This window comes from Streptopelia decaocto, assembly GCF_964273445.1.
Source record: "Streptopelia decaocto genome assembly, chromosome: 2".
NCBI classification, from domain to species: Eukaryota; Metazoa; Chordata; class Aves; order Columbiformes; family Columbidae; genus Streptopelia; species Streptopelia decaocto.
In genome coordinates this window covers 144,013,496-144,031,065 of record NC_138655.1, presented here as the reverse complement: position 1 = coordinate 144,031,065, position 17,570 = coordinate 144,013,496, and the positions used below count along the sequence as shown (strand labels likewise).

General features: G+C 35.3%; 1 protein-coding gene across 8 annotated transcripts in view; it reads right to left on the bottom strand.

Annotated features, from left to right (window-relative positions):
- Positions 1-17,570, bottom strand: part of MLLT10 (MLLT10 histone lysine methyltransferase DOT1L cofactor) — a 141,874-nt gene that overhangs the window by 69,652 nt on the left and 54,652 nt on the right. For 7 of the 8 annotated variants that reach the window (XM_082044865.1, XM_082044864.1, XM_082044866.1 and 4 more), the window contains exons 7-9: positions 17,111-17,204; positions 15,085-15,180; positions 2,760-2,855 (exon numbers count right to left, since the gene is read on the bottom strand). In XM_082044865.1, coding sequence (XP_081900991.1) covers positions 2,760-2,855; positions 15,085-15,180; positions 17,111-17,204 — 286 coding nt within the window. The remainder of the gene's footprint in view (positions 1-2,759; positions 2,856-15,084; positions 15,181-17,110; positions 17,205-17,570) is intronic. The other variant, XM_082044869.1, reaches the window with a different exon arrangement.

The window sequence follows — 17,570 nt, the reverse complement described above, 5'->3', positions numbered from 1 at the left end:
CAGAAGCAAAGACAGAGACACAACAAATTCCTAAGCTTTTCTAGTCTTTCTTAAAAAATTCTGTATCTATGAACCAAAAGAAAAGTGAAAAATTTCTTAGTACATTAACCAAAGAGTAGTTAAGAATGTATTTCAAACTTTTCCAAACTTAACTGATCCAGACTAAGCCGTGTTTGCACAAAAATGCCTCTCAAACAGCATACTTGTATCTCAACACAGCATTTGAACTGGACCTCGGTAAAATTTCTCAGAATTCAATTTTGAAAAACAAAGAGGCAAACCAAGTACACTAACAAGTAGTTTACACCTACAGTTTATTCTGCAGCCTATCTTAAGAAGCCACTCATCCAGATAAAAGCATGCCTTAAGGCATCACCTACATAAATGGTCATTACCGCTGTATCATAAAGGATTTTGCTTCTTTAAAAAGAAAAAAAAATCATTTCAAATTCCAGTTCCTCCTACAGGAACAATGTGATAACAGAAGTTATTATATACCATGATAAAATAATGTATGCACTGCAACAACAGACTGCTGTGAAAAAGACGACAACTCCAAATTAATTCTGACAACTCTAAGTAAAAGGACACACAAAAGTAACATATTAATACAATATTGTGAACCAAGCATTTATCTCCGAAGAAAACAAAGCTTGTTTTACTATTAGAATTTCAATTTTTTTGAGGAATGCACTATGAATTTGTTACATAGAAAAGCAAATGCATGTAAATGGTGTAAAAAGGACTTAGGAAAAAAAAAAATAACTGAAGAAACTAGCCACAAAAAATCACTTCCAAACATCCAGCAGACACTTTTTTAAAAAATATAATTACATTTAGTAACTTCATTAAAAAACAGAACACCAGTTTTCCTGACAATCTGAAGCATTAGAAAAAGAAGGCTGAAAATTAAGTAGACGGCTTAGGGAGAAAAAACACAGGATGCAAAAGGTAAAAAAAAAAAAAAAAACAAACCAAAACAAAACCTAAAAGGACATGTGTTGATATTTCAATTCCACAATGAATGCTTCTTGTTTAGTTTAATCCAATTACAATTTAAATTGTAGAATAATAGAACATTTCTGCTCTGTTTACTCTATTTAGTATTTGCTCTAGCTCTGCCCTGCCACTAACCACAGGAGCTGCAACTTTTTTTTAATGTTATCTATTTAATGATTTTTAAGACTATAAAGAGGAGAGGTTTAGGTATTCAAAAGAACAGAAAAATACTTTAAATTATAAAAATTATTATAAACCCTATTATAAATCCTACAGATTTAACTACAAAAATATATTTTACTTGCTATACATACATATATAGTACAATCTCAATAAACGGTTTGGCCAACAACTCAGCAAGATTCTCATTCCTTATTTGGATTAAACAGATGTCTGCTAAAAATGGGATTTTACCCTTGTTCACATTACTAAAGTGTTCACCACTAAGTCGTAAACCTTGTAAATAGGAAACGCCTAGGGAGAACAAAGCAATTAGAAAAGAGGTTAGCCATAAAACAGAATCCAAATGCGTCTTCAGCATTAGAAGTATATTCTAATACTCAAAAATCACCACTCTTAAATCAGAGCACCAAAGTGGCAAACTGACTCTGCCTTTTTCTTTATTTTCTTTTTAATGAAGAGTTACTGCAAGTTTCAGAAAATCACTGACTACTAAGCCTCATTTGCCACAATAGTGTCAAAAAGAATACAGCAGAACCTGAAACAAGACTAAGTTATCAGAAGTGTGAGCCACAAATAACAGGACGTTAACAGGTACACATCCTCAAGTTCATAATCCTGTTGTTGAGAAACAAGAAATATCCAAAGCATACGAAAAAACTAACTTTCTTGGCAATGATTCTTGAAGTTGATAGCACCACTTGAGGGAATACTTCTAAGGACTAGAGAAAGTTGACATTTCAATTGTTTTACCCTGTTCTGACAAGGTCTTGGTGCACCCACATGCAAACAGACACACTTGTTGAATATTGCATCTCAGCAACCAAACTACACACAGTTAACAAAAGCTTCAGCATCTTTGCTAACAAAATAAAGCTCTACGTACTGATGGCTAATTAATTCAAACCACGATCCCTCAACTCAGATGTCAAACATTCCCACATGAATGGGATAAATGTTTTCTCAAGTCAGAAAACCCATTTCTCAGTACTGCTGCCCACTCTGTAATGCTATCATTCGTGTCATTTTTTTGGTGGATAACAAAAGCAATTCTTGTCGAGTACAATGAGAACTGTCATTATTTAACCCTCTACATTGTCCCTTGAGTTAGGTATTCGCTAGCACACTAACAGGAAAGACCACAGAACCCAATGGAGTAGACTGCTAAAAAGGCAATGTGATATTCCAAGTATATGAAGCATGAGCTGTAATGTCACGATTAGCAGCCTAAATGCTTACAGGTTCAGCGACAGCTCAGCACACACAAGTGAATTTCAAAGGAAATATTTTCTAAAACTTCTCAAATTAATAAACATAAGTCAATGAAATAAAACTCACTGGAGTATCAGTGGCACCTGATTGGGGTTATTAAATCACTCACTATTCAATTACAAAAATCTAAGTCTTTCTCTGTATGACAGACTTCAAAAGTATTCTAGGATTTTACATTATAGGAAAAGCACCAAGTGTGCTTGATAATTATACAATCTACAACATTATAAAGCTCCTGGAATTATTATATCATGGAATTTCAAGGTAAGTAATTGAAATGGAAGAGGAGGAAAAAAACATTGACTTACTTTCTCTGTAGTTACAGTAAGAGATGGAACCAAGGATGGTGAGGACTCCGACTGCTTCTTATATTTTTGCTTGTGTTTATCTTTCTCTTTATATTTCTAGAAGTTATAAAAGAGAACATAGCCTAAGTTCAGCTTCATCTTTAACACAACCCTTTTTACGTAGCATCAAGCATTATCAAAATTTAAGAGAAATGGTAATAATATCCTGTGCTATACTAATGGAAACAACATTAATACTTTGATAATTTTATAAAAGGAAATCAATTATTTATATTCATTTTCAAAATACACAAACTGAAATTCTTCAATTATAGCCAGCATTTATGAATCCACTGTTGTTAATACTATCCATCTTCCCAATAATCAATTATCAACAAAATAAACTAGATTAAAAACAGAGACAGGGGCTTCTGCTCCACAGGTCTCCTGCATTTCTCACCAAAGATTTCTATGTTCCCGCATTTCTTCACCTGCACAGTATTCTTTGTTGAGGTATTACTGTAAATTAATGCAAGGTTTTAGCTTTGGCTCCCCTAAGGACAACTCCATGCATAAGAATGTGAAGTATGATTTAGATTTCATTCCCCAAAAGGTGCACACAGTTAACTTACTAAGTATCTTCCATGTTAAACTACCAAAAGCTGTACAAACCAAGAGCGCTTTCTAAAGAGGCCGAGATCTTTTTTTTTTTTTAAGCACAACATGAAGCATCAGCAGTGTGAATGAAATTGTGCAAACAGAGAGAAAATTTCTTAACCCAGAGCCTTTAAAGTATAACACAAATCTTCCACACTAGTATAAATCAGTCCTTAGAGAATTACAGAATCAGACCCAAATTGTATTTGCTTAAATATTTCAGACAGATTAAAAATATACAGCACCTGACAAAATTAACAATTCAACATAGAATATAGGAGGAGTTCAATATTTTTAGCAATTTAATCAAAAACAAATCTAGAGGGTCATTTTTTCTTAGCATGATAATACAGTTTATATAGACAGTCAACATCAGAGGACGCAGATGGGAGAGAAAGTTACTTGTAAGCTACTGGCACTCAAGGATTTCGCTACTTTGACAATATATTTATGGGATTTTGATGTACTTGCAAAAAATTCAGCAGAACAATATAATCTTATGACTATTTGTTCAGAATGAGTGCTTCAGCAGAGAGCTACCAAAAAAATGCATACATATGAATTGATACAAAGGCTCTAAAACTTGTACTGAGTAGCTTGGAAAGATGAGGAAGACAACTTAAAATGTAAGTCTGGAAAGCCATATGAAAACTCAGTAACTGTTTTCAATCTTAAAAACGATCCATGCTGATCTTCCTCTAACTATCAGAATTATTACACAGACCCTCAAAAGAAAACAGGATTTGTTCAACAGTGACTGTACAACCACTCTCACCAAGCACCAGGACAGGATGCAACATGTGCATACTCAATTCAGGTATCACCAAGTATCAACTTTCTATTTCAGTCACAATGGAAGAAATATAAAAAACTTATTTCATGGAATCAGCCTGCAAGAATAAGATAATGGGTTCTCAAATTCTGTAATAAAGTATAATAATTTAATTGACAATCTAGATGCAAAGCTGAAAGCAAAACACATCTATCTATACCTTCATGCACTATAAAGACTGGGTGACTTAGAGATGACCTTGTCTCTAACAAGCCCTAAATCCATTTAACACAACTTATAATCTAATTTGCCAGGAAGGAAATACAGTCCAGCCAAGAAAATACATAAATAAAGTACCAAAGCTATCTTCACCAAAATATCACGCAAAAATGTACTTGCTAGAACACAATATGAAAAGTCCTTCTGTTTCTTATACTCTTCTTAAAATTCTAAGGAAGTTCCAAGAGAACTTAAAGGCTGGTGGGGATTTATAAATTTGGGTTTTTTCATACACTGAAGTGGTTTGTTGAGGCTTGTTAAGAGAGTTTTAGATCAGGGAGTCTGGTTTTATTTTACATTGTTTTTATTTTGGGGAGGAGGGCATAGTTGAGGGGAGGGGAGGGGGAAGGGGAGGGGGAAGGGGAAAGGGAAGGGGAAGGGGAAGGGGAAGGGGAAGGGATTAAGTCTCAAAAGTGCTGTCCATACTGCCAGAAAACAAGCAGGTATCAAGAGAAAACAGAAGCATCGACACCAAAACTGACGTGTTATCTATGAAACCTGTTAATCTGAGGGCTTTTCATCAGTTCTAGATACCCAGTTTACTATGTCATCACTGTACATGCTTAGATAAACTTGAGTAACAATTTCACTGAACCCCAAACAAGCCTCAAAAAGGAAGTTATGAAATGGAAATCTAAAGCCATTGCTTGAGTTTCTTCAGCTTTCATCATTTCACTAGGAAATTTGAATCACCCTAAAGAAATTTTTTTATTTATAATTTTGGAGACAAGAAGCAAAGACTTTAATACGCTTTAAGAACAGCAATCAGTGTAAAATAGCAAACATGTATGAACATGTTTTACAATCTCTTCTGTTGACTTTCTAGTATTATTTTACTTTCTGTGTTAATTTTGTCTGAAAGGCAAAGAAATACAGAATTCTGAGCAGAGGAACAGTCAGGAGGACTTCAAATTATATTTTGTAATGTACTGAAATCACTTTGATAGTAGTCTCAAAAGAAAGCAATGTGTCAAAGAAGGAGGAAAGAGGGATACAAGAACGGAGGAAGGGAGGAGGCATAAATGACTAAGAGCCTGGAAAGAACATGCTTTAGGTTCAGCAACTACAACAAATTCCTCTCCCAGATCCAAAATATCAACACGAAGTTTGCCAGGACAGTTTACCACTCCAGGCCACTGAAGGGGTAACCCGCTCACGGCCTTTTGCATAAAAAGATCTTACCCATGGGAGCCCTGCTGTTCTTAACTCTGTATTCCCTCCTATTTTTAGGTTACACCTCCTCTGACAAATCAAGTCTCCTCTTTTTTTTTCTTTTTCTTTTTTCTTCCTAAGGAATGTTCAGAAGTCCTACTTCTGAATGTGAATTGACTCCAGATGTAAATAACATCAAAGAAGTGGAGAAAATTTCACTGCAGGAAAATCTTTGAAAGGAATGCTCAGGTTTTACACTGATAAAAATAAAAATTTCAGCAACAACCTGCTGAGATGAAGAGACTTGGCTCCCATAAAGTGACTCCTTGCAGTGGCACCCTCTTATCACCGTAAAGATCTGTAGAAAGCAGAGTTCTGAAATACCCAATTTTGGATCCAAATGGAATAATAAAGGGACATGAATTCCCCCCATATTTAACAAATATGACAGCTTTCAATCAAGTGTGTCTCAAAAGGCACACAACCTAGCCATCTTTCCTACTGCCAGAAAAAGAACAGTTGGCCCTTCACGGACCACTCACTGAATGCTTTGCTGTTACAAAACTCCACCGATCACAGCTCCAAAAAGAAGTAACGTAGCAGCAGCTCACTAAGATAAACATCCATCCAGATACACATCCACACAGAAACAACATTCAAGGGAAGGTAATGATATAAAACATCTGACCTTTTACAAGCTTTACTGTAAGGAAAAAAAAGAGCAGAAATTACTCTTAACGAGGCCTGAAGACAATATTGCTAGCAAGTGAAAGCTAAGGGAGCCCTGAGGGCAGGCAGAACCCATGTATCCCGTTTATATACTCAGACTTAATTTTTTTAAAGATTCATAGGCACGAGTTCGAATGTTCCAAACACCTGTATTTTAAGATAGTTGCAGAGCTGTTAAATGCAATGCTCAATTCTGAAAAAACAGGGTTTAGCAAATGAAACACTGCAAGGAAGAATGTGCTATAAAATATACGGTCAACTAGAAAATTTACTAAGCAGACTTCAGTCTTGGTTCACAAACAGGGTAGCTCAACAGACCAGATTCAGGCAGCTTCTGAAATCTTTCTTACTCTAAGAAAAATAAGGTGCAATTGCCATGTAGCCATTGGGTATGCAGCTGTAACATTATTCATCCTACAACCCGAAGAGCGCTGATTTATGATGTAGCTAAACACCAATATAAAATACCTAGAGTTCATATGTCGTGATTAATCAGAAAGCTCTATTTATCACTAGGGATCTATTTTTTGGGTTTTGTTTCTTATCTAAAAAATTGTGTAATACCTTCTTAATTCCAATAGCTACAAGCTCCAAGATAAGAAAACAAATATGGTGCAAGACTTCTGGAATCCTAGAGGACTTTTTGTACATTGCTCTCTTGTGGGGTTGAGGGTAGGGGGATGGAGAAGAGAAAAAAAAGCACATTTTGATTGCTTCTATTTCTTGAACAAAGATTCAATCCACAAAATTATTACACAACATAATTTCACAAGTACAGTTTAGTTCCAGCTCTTTGATTTTTTAGCTCATATACACGTTGGCTCACTTTAAAGATCAGCATTTGCTCATTCATTTTCTTTAACGTACCTTCAGAGGACACATTTATCAGATTAATGAATGAAAATATCATCTCATTGAAATATCAAATTAAGGGCACATGTATGATTTTATCTTAGCTCTGATCTGTTGTCAACAGAATAAACATTATCCAATCTATCTTTCCACAGTTTAGACCTCAAAGTATGAGAAGAGTGAATAATGCAAGTGAATGATAACTTTTCCTGTAGAGATGGAATGGATGAGTTCAGCTTTTCTCTAATGGCATTATTAATTCATAACGTTTCCACGTGGAAGTATCATTTAACTTGTTGAAGGTATTTACACTTATTTGCAATGCATTTTTGTCTCAGGAATGTACAGCCTTCTCTAAAGAGTTTTCCACAGTACTTCATTTCACTAAACTAAATTCTGAAGTTCAGCATTTAACAGTTCCCTGCTACAAAAGGGGGAAGAAGTTTCCTGACTCCCCCTCTCACCTTTCCCACGCTGCTCAGCTTGTCAGACCCTCTGTGTGCTAATTCAAACTGCTAAAACAGCAGCAACAGCAAACAAAGTGGACCGTTTTCTGATGGTTTAGTGAGCTATGTTAGTTCAGTGATGGAGCATGAGAGATGGACAGTAACAGCGACCAGAAGAGGTAGATGCAGACCAGAGGAGCAGGAGTTCACCTGCCCAGGGAAGAGGAGACTAACTTCTGTTTTGGAAGAATTCAAACACATGCACATGATCAGCAAGCACCAGTGCTCAGCCTGTCAGACAAAACTGCTTGGGCTGACCTTGAAGTATTCCATTTTTACCCTCTTCTCTGTTACAAAAGTCATAATCTCCCCACTAACTTTCACTGTCCCAAGTTTTCAAACCTTAAGATAATTTTCAAATCTATTTTCTCTAGTGATTCTTGAAAGAAAAATCATCTGAATGTCTAAATCATTAACTTTTCAGCCACTGTTTTTGACTCCCTGAAATAATTTCAATGTATCAGAATGTTCTACTAGGACAGAGTACTCAGGGTGGTGCTTTTGTCATTTATGGATTTCCTGCACTATCTTTCCGTCACTGAAGCTTGTAAATCCAGAGCTGCCATCATCACAATGCTTTTAATAGAAAGCTGCACATAGCTCTTGCTAATCCCCAATAAAAGACCTGCTTGGCCTCTTACTTGTGACTAGTAGCTATTAGTAATATAACCACAACAATTCCAGAATGAAAGATGCCCACAGTCCACAAGTTTCAAAATCAAATCCTAATTTATCTTGTTTTGACAAGAACAGCCCTGGCTCGGGTAGTCATCTATCTATCATTTTATACGCTATAAATCACAGCAGGAAAATTACAGGTAGTCGCAGCGCTGCTGCAGTCACAGCAGTAAAATGAAACAGGCACAGGATAGTTTATAGGGAGAGGTGGATCACTACTGCCAGCATCATTCAAATACATACATGTTTAGCTCTAAGAACAAAATTGTTTTTAAGTATCAAGCCGTGATACCATTACTTCAGAGACTCAAAAACCTCACGCCAATACAGGCATTATAGCCATAATTTTAATCGTCGACGGTAAGAACACTCAAGAATCGATTATAACAACAACAGTCAAAGCTTCTCCGAGGTGCAAGACTAAAACACAATTGCTCTTAAGCTATTCTTTTGATATTTAACATTAAAATATGCTTTTTCTGTTGCAGTTTAATTGTAGGTGACAGATACTCGGTGCTAAACACTTGAGTAGCACTTTATAACTTCAAAAATGGTTCCAGATTAATTAAATCAGGGCAATTATTTATTCTCCGTGCTCACCTTCATTTATTCCTATAAAAATTCCAAGTATTTAAAACTTCAAAATCTGTATTATGTTACATCTTGCAAAATATTCCACTGTCTGCAAGGTAACTTAAAAGATATCAAGTATATGTCAAGAAATAAGCAAAGAGGACAGCAAGCAAAAGGAATAGATATCATTTTCCTGGCCCAGTCAGCCTACCATTGCAGATCACGTTTAGCTGCCTAAGGTCTACCAGCACACAAAACATCGTACCTGGTGAGCAGCGCATACATACAACTTTATAAAAAACTAACAGGATTACCTTCCAGAAACTGTTACAAAGTCAACATAAAGTACTAATAATCTCGTATTAATCTAGGATCCAAAGCAAAGAAAAATAATTTCTTAAAGCACCTTTTGCTTCACATTTCTCACAGTTATAGGTACAGAATTGAAATGTAGGAAGAAAGATACATTACACAAACAGAAACAACAACAAAATAGATCAAGCAGTAGCCTTAATGATCTATTTTTAATGTTCAGGTGTCATTTAGTTTTCAAATTAAGACAAACAACATTACATAATTTTCCCAAGCAAATGTTCAAGTTTCTTCGAAGTTCAGCTTACATTTTTTCCCCAGTTATCCAAAATTTACTCTCCTCTATCTTATAATGTGGCAGATTACAAACACTGAGAAGCTGAGTAAATGATTCTGCAAAACACTGAACTTGCAGAAAGACCAAAATCATCATCAGACAAAAAGTCTTTTCTTAAAATTTTGTGAATATATTGATAAAGCTGAATTAATTTGTAATAGTGGCATAAATAATATATAACAAAATAACTAACAGTAACATCTAATAATACCTGAAGTATATCATAGCCATTTTTCAACTAAACAGAAAGGCTTTTGATTGAACCCTGCAGACTAAGGAAGACACTCAGACTAACAATGTGGATTTTCTTTACAAAACCACAGTCTTGTTTGATGAGCACTAAGAACTTTAAATGCTTGAGATCTACTCAAAATTCTAATTCTCCCAGTATTGCTCCAAAGATGCCTATAAAAACCACGGTGAAGTAGTAGCTCCAAGAAATAAATAACAGAATTTCTTCAGATAAATGCTTGAGGATTTTGCCACCTGTGGAATTTCAGTTTTACAGTCTACAGAGACAATTATCACTGCTATCAATCACCATTCCTTTGTGCACAGGTTCTGCAAGGGTCAGGTTTTGAGTTTGTTTTCTTTCATGGTGAAAAGCAGAAGACTAAACTGTGTACTTTGAGGGAAAAGGGACAGCTGCAGCTAATGCAGCCTTACAAAATCCTACATCTTACAGCCTAGTTTTTAGGTGTACCTGAGGTAGTGTGTTTGTCATTTTGATTTTACAATAATTACCTAATCCCACGTGCCAAGCTTAATATTATTATGAGGTATTTGTTGTGCTACGGTGCACTAAAAGCATTAGTCTTTTTTCCATAATATATATGTTGTGTTCCTGTAAGGTCAGAAAAATATGAGGCATTCAAATCAGTAATTCCATGATACGCATTATAGTTGAAACAGAAGTTCTTACTTTTCCTCTTACTACATAAAAATAAAATTTTAAATAAATAAAATTGAGCTTATCTGCTTACATAGTTCTTCATGACCTACACAAGAGATCATTTTGCTGTGGCATCTATACTAACTGGTGCCAGTTCCAGTAGATTACAGGTAGCTGATTATCAGGCTGCCACAGAAGACAGCACAAGTTAACACAGAACTTAACAGGCAACAAATCAACCAACAAGATGCCACCTTTGCTCTTAATCCTGCAGACTTTAAAGATCTGTTTTACTGAATATACTCAGATAGAGAAGCTTTCTAATGAAATTTTGATTACATAGTCATACTCTGTCAGCCCTCCCAAATAACTAGACTTTTAATACAATCTGACAGGAAGAGGTATGTTAAAAAATAAAAAATGACATTCCTATGAAGTCAGTAAAGAACAGGTGCCCAGAAAAAGCAATACTGTTTGTCAGTACCAACAGCAGAAGACTGCGGCATGAGGTCACCCCTTTTTGAACACCAGGGAACCCACATGAGAACTCAGTCTTAGGAAACCAGAACCAGGTTATGCAGCTCATAATAGATATTAAAAAAACATCTATAAACTGAGCTACATACAGTATATACTTACTGACCAATTTTAAAGGTATTTTAGAAGCATACCTTTTTCCATCTGACTGGATAGAATATGGAAGAAGTCAACGTCGATAAGCATTACCATTAGCATCCATACCACACAATTCTCAATTGAAGTAATGCTTGATAAATGTTGTTCAATAATCAAAATTGAAGTAATTTCAAAGTGGTTGCAAAACACTTTTCCTCTAGTTATCTTTAGCATTCTTATAATTTTGTTTCATACACCAAAAACAGTTCACAGTATTAAACAGTCAGATCTATTAAACTGACAAAACTGGACCAAAACTTCTGAATCAATAAGAAGGCATCAGGGTACTGCATTACTGAGGTGAGTCTGGAGATTTTTCCTTTAAAAGTTACACAAAAACTCCAATGTTCAAACAACATAATTAGGTTTATGAAATGAGGCAATTAACAGAAGAATTACATCATTAGAATTGCCTTTGTAACACTCTGTTTTAAACAGTACTATAAATTGACTTTTCAGGACTAAATCAGAATGTTATTTTTTTAAAGAGAAAAAAATGAAACCATTGATCATGCGGCTGAATGGTAACCCAAAGAACTACAAGCTGTTCCAGTTTTGGCACAGAATCTTACGTGATGCATGGCAGGTCAATTTTATCTTTTCACAGTTGGATGTTGAGATAAAGAGGAATACACAAGGGCCTGATTTGCAACAGCCTATACAGAGTATTAAAATACACTAAAACCACCAAGTGTCTTTCACCTAAATGAAATTCACAGCCCCAACATATGAACATGCCAAATGTCATACACTGCCTCACTCTTATTAGATGCTCAAGAGACACCCCTCAAAATCAGCAAATGTGTAACACTTCTTTAAGGACAGGGCGAGCAGTAAGAAGACGCCCACAATGAATTTCCTTTAGCCAGCAGCTCAGTGTTGAGAACACTTGTCCTGGCTCTTGCATTTCAGGTTCTCCTCAGACTGACACCTTCAAACTTCTGTAACAGTGCCCTGGGGCTCCTCCTCAATATTTTGTTCTTTTTGCCTCTTCAGTCACCACTTCTTAGACAATTGCAGTCTTCAGTCACAAGCCCATTTTTGTTTATTTTTCATCATATGAGCAATCATAGCAGAGAGTTTTACATTTCCCCTTCCTGCTCAGCTCAAACCAAAACACTTTCAGTAGAGAAAGAAGTTGTGATATTCAGCTGCTATATAATATTTATTTCCTATGTAGTAAATTCACATTTTTTGGAAGTGACAAACATATAATGCTAGTAAGCTTGCCTAATTTTCACATACATGGCAACAAACACTTTCTTTACACAAAATCAATCCCAGACACATTTAGTTACTTCTTTAGTCCCTTCCAAAGATGAGGCTGTCAGGCACACTAGCAAAGCAAGGTATTTTGCCACTCTCAGGATAGCCTAAGTTTTTCCCCAAAAAGTTTGAGGTAAACACCTGGGCCCTGAAAAAAGGAATATTGTAAGAGGGTGTCAAGCAACATACTACAACCCTATTTAAAACACCTCTACCATAGAAATTAGCAAAATTTAGTGCAGCAGTAATCAGATTATTACTATGCTATTTAGTCTGTAGCTTCAAATTCCTCATTCAAATTCAATAATTCCAAAGGTTTGTTGTTTTGGTTTAGTTTTCTTAGTTATTATACCCTTACATATTTACTATTGATTTCGTAAGCACAGTGCCCAGAAGAGACTAAATACATACTATGAAGAAAAACACATGCTTTCAAGTCAGCGTCTGTTTGCAAAAAGTGACAGCTGCCCATATTAACATTTTCAGATCAATCTCTTCTTATTGCAGAACAATAGTTTATATGCAAATGGATAGCTTTTGAGGTCTGAGCAATAAAAACGGTTCCAATCTTGAATTCATATGGCTCTGCTTGGCAAAAGGGAAAGCTTTTAGGATGCCTAAAAATCAGATTATCCAAATTTCCAAAGAACAAAGATGAAAGTAGAAACTAGAGTGCCCTTCCTGGTAGGGTTGCAGGGCAACATCACTGTATCTGGGAAGAAAGATACACATATTTACTGTAATATGACAATAATCTAAATGTGAATGTGCTACAATGTGCCATGAGAACCACTGAATGTCAAATAACAGGTTAGTGCTTCAAACTGCATTGCTTGGTATTACAGATTGTGAGATCTTCTGGATTACCATGTTTCAGTTCATGAAAGGTAGAAGGAACTTTATTATCCTGTTTCTAGCAAATTTCAAGCCACAGAAAAAGGCCAGGACTTGCAAAGGCATGCCACAACATTAACTATTTCTAGAAGATCGATACCAAAACTCTTCCAGAGCAGGAGAACCTGAGCAGCTAGCAGAAAAATTAGCTGATACCTTGGCTGAACACACTCTGTTAAAAAGTCCCTTCAGGTGTTCCCTGGAGATTTTACAGGTATTATGACCTGAGGAAGCACAGCATCTCCAATTGAAGTAAGTTTAAAAAAAAAAACAAAACACCACCACGCGCACACAACACCAACAGCAACAGTTTTTTTGCACTGCTCAGACATACAAAACTGAAATTGAGCCTCATGCTCACACCTTCACACCTCAAAGTTTCTTCAAATTCAACTTCAAAGTTTTGTCAACGTGAATAAAAATCCACGCATGTATTTTGACAAAACATGACATGAAAGATGATAGTTGTGAAAAACTAAGTGAGCTAAGAAAAAAATATGGCAAATATTGGTAAGGTTTTACCTTGCAGGTAATTCTGTAGTCAGTAATTCAAGATTGTTTTTTTCTACCCATGTGTTAACAAAAAAAGATCTGCCAAACCCCATACTTTTATTATTTAAGTCATAAATTTAGAGGTACAACCACATTGTAATTCAGTCTCTTCTGCATTACCATATGAAGATGGAACTATTCACCTACACCATCAACCAGACTGAAAGACACTTTTTAGATTATCCAAGAACAACGGAGATCAACACCCATCCGAAGTGGATAGGGGCTTAAACATCAAATCAAATATTAAGGAGACTGATATTTGTTAGTCAGTTTCCTGACAGTTTAAATATAGCTCCTTCATATAATAGACAGTTGATCAATACATTCTTTGATTTCAATTTATATGTAATGATTTTGAATAATGCAAAATGAAGTCTACCTGCACCCACAGAAAAGTCTGTTGAGTTAGTTGTACAGGATGTGTGCAGGTGAGCAATTCTGCATATATTTTTAGAGGGCTAAAAAAGAGTCAAAGCAAATTTGCATTATTGTGCCACTGTCTCTTATCACCCTGTGTTGAATTTAGATTATAAATTCCACATAGACAACTATTAATCTAGCTGTATTAAAAATTTAATAATCATTATAAATTTAAAATTTGTTTTAAAAAATATGTAAAGTTAAATTGTTGAAAGAATACACCAACAATAGAAATTAGCAGTCAGTTACATTCCTTATACCCTCATAGGAAGATTCTCATGTGAAATGCACAGTGTTTTGCCATCACAGTGGGCTTGATCACCAGTAACAGTAAAATGTGTTTTTCTGTGTAAAAGAGATGTCAGTTCTTTGATAAGGAGAAAAAGATATAAGAAGTTAAAACATAAAAAATTAGATGCACTTGTTTATCAGCACACTTGCTAAAATGTTTATCCTTGTTTTTCTTTCCTGCCTAGTCACAAAGCCTACACAAAAAAAAAACCTCTAATGAAAAACTAAAGCAAAGGAAGCTGCATAGAAACAGCCTTCCCAATGGATTGTTCCAGTGTGTATCCCAAAACTGACGATAAACAGAACAGGAAGGTGCATGTACTAATGCACCTGTACATGTTTCCTCATTGGACCCTAGTACCTCTAGTTTATCACCTGTGTTATTTATTATTCAGTGCTTCAGGAACAAGATTTTCTTCATGCTTTTCAGCAAAAAATTAAATTTATCAGAAAGTGATACTATTAAGCAGATGTGCCACATAATTAACAACGACAAATCCACTTACTTTTTTCTCCTTCTCATGATGTTTATCCTGAGAGTGAGAGGAAGAATCACTTAAACTTTGATCATATGACCTATTAGATCCCCGTTTGCTCTTTTTCTAAAAAGAGAAAATATATTTATGGATAAAGAAAATGAACCATTTGAATAAATGAAAAGTATAAAGCATTTAAACTGATAAGATGCTTTAGTGCTTGATGAAAAAAAAAAAAAACCTTCAGTTACAGAAAAACTGACAAAATACTAATAAAATGAACAAGACTACCCAGGAAAACGCCTATCCTTACAGCAACTTTTACACCTCCCATGAATTTGCACAATATGCTTTCCCCAAAGAAATGAGATATGCCCCTTTTTTAAAGATTAAAATATGCTAGACACATTTCCAAATTTTCATCACGTAAAACAGAGAAGATGCTGCTCAAATGAGTTTCACACGAAGCCACAGTGCTGGCACTGCCACGCACTTAAAGTGCATTGGGAGGTGGCTGTTTCATGGTTCCATGATTTATTATTTAAGTGTCCTGTCTGCAATATTTTCATTTAAATGGTTTTAAAAATAGGACACAGAATGCTGTGATCATGTATGCATTTACAAGCAACAGACAAAATTGCCTGTATTTCTGCAATGTTTGAGAGCGTAGTCTGGGACTGCAAATACTTTATGCTGGGTCAGTGTTCAAAATGTTTGTTATTTTATCATAACTGAGGTAGCATTATGAAGACACTTCAGGTCAGCGCTTTGCCAACCAAATTGATATGGCAGATATACACCACCCACCATCTTCAGTAAAAAATACTAAACACCTGTAGTTATCAGGCATCAATAGTCACAATAATCCTGAAGAAACGCTGAAACACTTAAATGATCTTGCCAGTCTTTACTGTTCTTACTGCTGCAGTTTTGCAATGGAAAGCTAACTAATTACATGTCAAATATGTCTTTATCATTAAACTTGCTTTTTAAATAAATATATATCTTCTTAATCATAGCAGCACTGGAACATTCAAATAAAATGCATAATAGCGTAAGAGCCAGCCTTCACTGCTAAGCAACAGACCAAGAAAATTAAAAATCTTAACTTAGTAAGGGCCTAGAAAGCCCTGACTTATCTTCATTATAAAGGAAACTCATCGATGTTCACAAGTGCACAGAGCTAACCTCACGAAGCTTATATTCTAGAAAGCTAAGATGGTTCATTGGCCCTGTGTTTTTACTTCATTGCAACATATTCAAAGGTATCCAAGCATTCACCATTTTTAGCAGCAAAAACAAGTAATCTTCAAGTTTAGCTGTCCTTACAGCAGCATCTGAACTTAAACCTACCTATTCTAGTTTTCATAATTCAGTATTAATAGATAACATTTCAAAAAACATCAGTAATTCCTTCAAGTCCACACACTCACACACATACACAGAAACAGGTATCTGGAACTGTCAAACTCATAAGCAATATGAAAGACTCCAGCGGTCAGATCCAAACCTACTGAAAAACCTGAAAAATTTCAAAAAGTTTTGTTGGCTTGTTTGCTTGTTTTTTAAAAATCAAACCTCATGTCACATCCTTGAGGTTGTGTTTCAGTGAACGTACAGGCTGCACAGTGAGAGACAGAATGAAAGGAAAAACACTTGAAAAACGTTTAACATATATAGAAAGAAATGGAGGGCTTCTGTACTCTCTAACACACAGTATAACAAGTAATATTGTCTAGATTATTCCAAAATGGACTAAATTCCTAGAAGCCAGCTAATCAAATAGCAAAAGTAAACATTACAGGAACTTAATGAATTAAACCACTAAATGTGTATGCTATTTCTGGCAGAGGGGAAAAACCCACACATCTAGAAAGTAACCACTTACAAAAACATTTTCAGCTAGTACTTCTGTAACTGTGATTAAAACATTGTTTTAATGAAATACAATCTACTTTCTGAGCTACATGAAAATATTATTTCTAGTTTTAACAGCAATTCGGAGAGAAAAAAGTAAATTAGTGACATTTATTTAAAGAATTTAACAAATACATACCAGTTTACTAAAATGGTATTTACAGTAGCCACAGTACTGGACGTTATCTGCACCATTGCCTTCTTCTTCACAAAGAAGTCCTGCAAACTGCGCACTAAAAATAAACCACACAATATTAAAGGAAAGCAATTTTACATCAGCTCGTACCACAGTATCACAGCTGATCATGTACAATACTTATATCTGCATTTACTAGAAGAGATTTCCACGCAAGCGACTTCTAATGGCATGCGAGCGCATAAATGACATTTGTAGGCCAGCAAAAAACTTTGGCCCGATGCCTTTTTCATAGTCTTTAAGCCACTCACACAAGCTTAAAGCTTGAAAATCTACATTTATTATGCAACTACTCCCACAAATAAATAAACCAAGCAATTTCCAATTATTTTTAGCTCAAACTGAAGCCAAAAATTATCTATGGAAAGAACGGTTTTTAGCGAAACCATACTATAAATCTAAA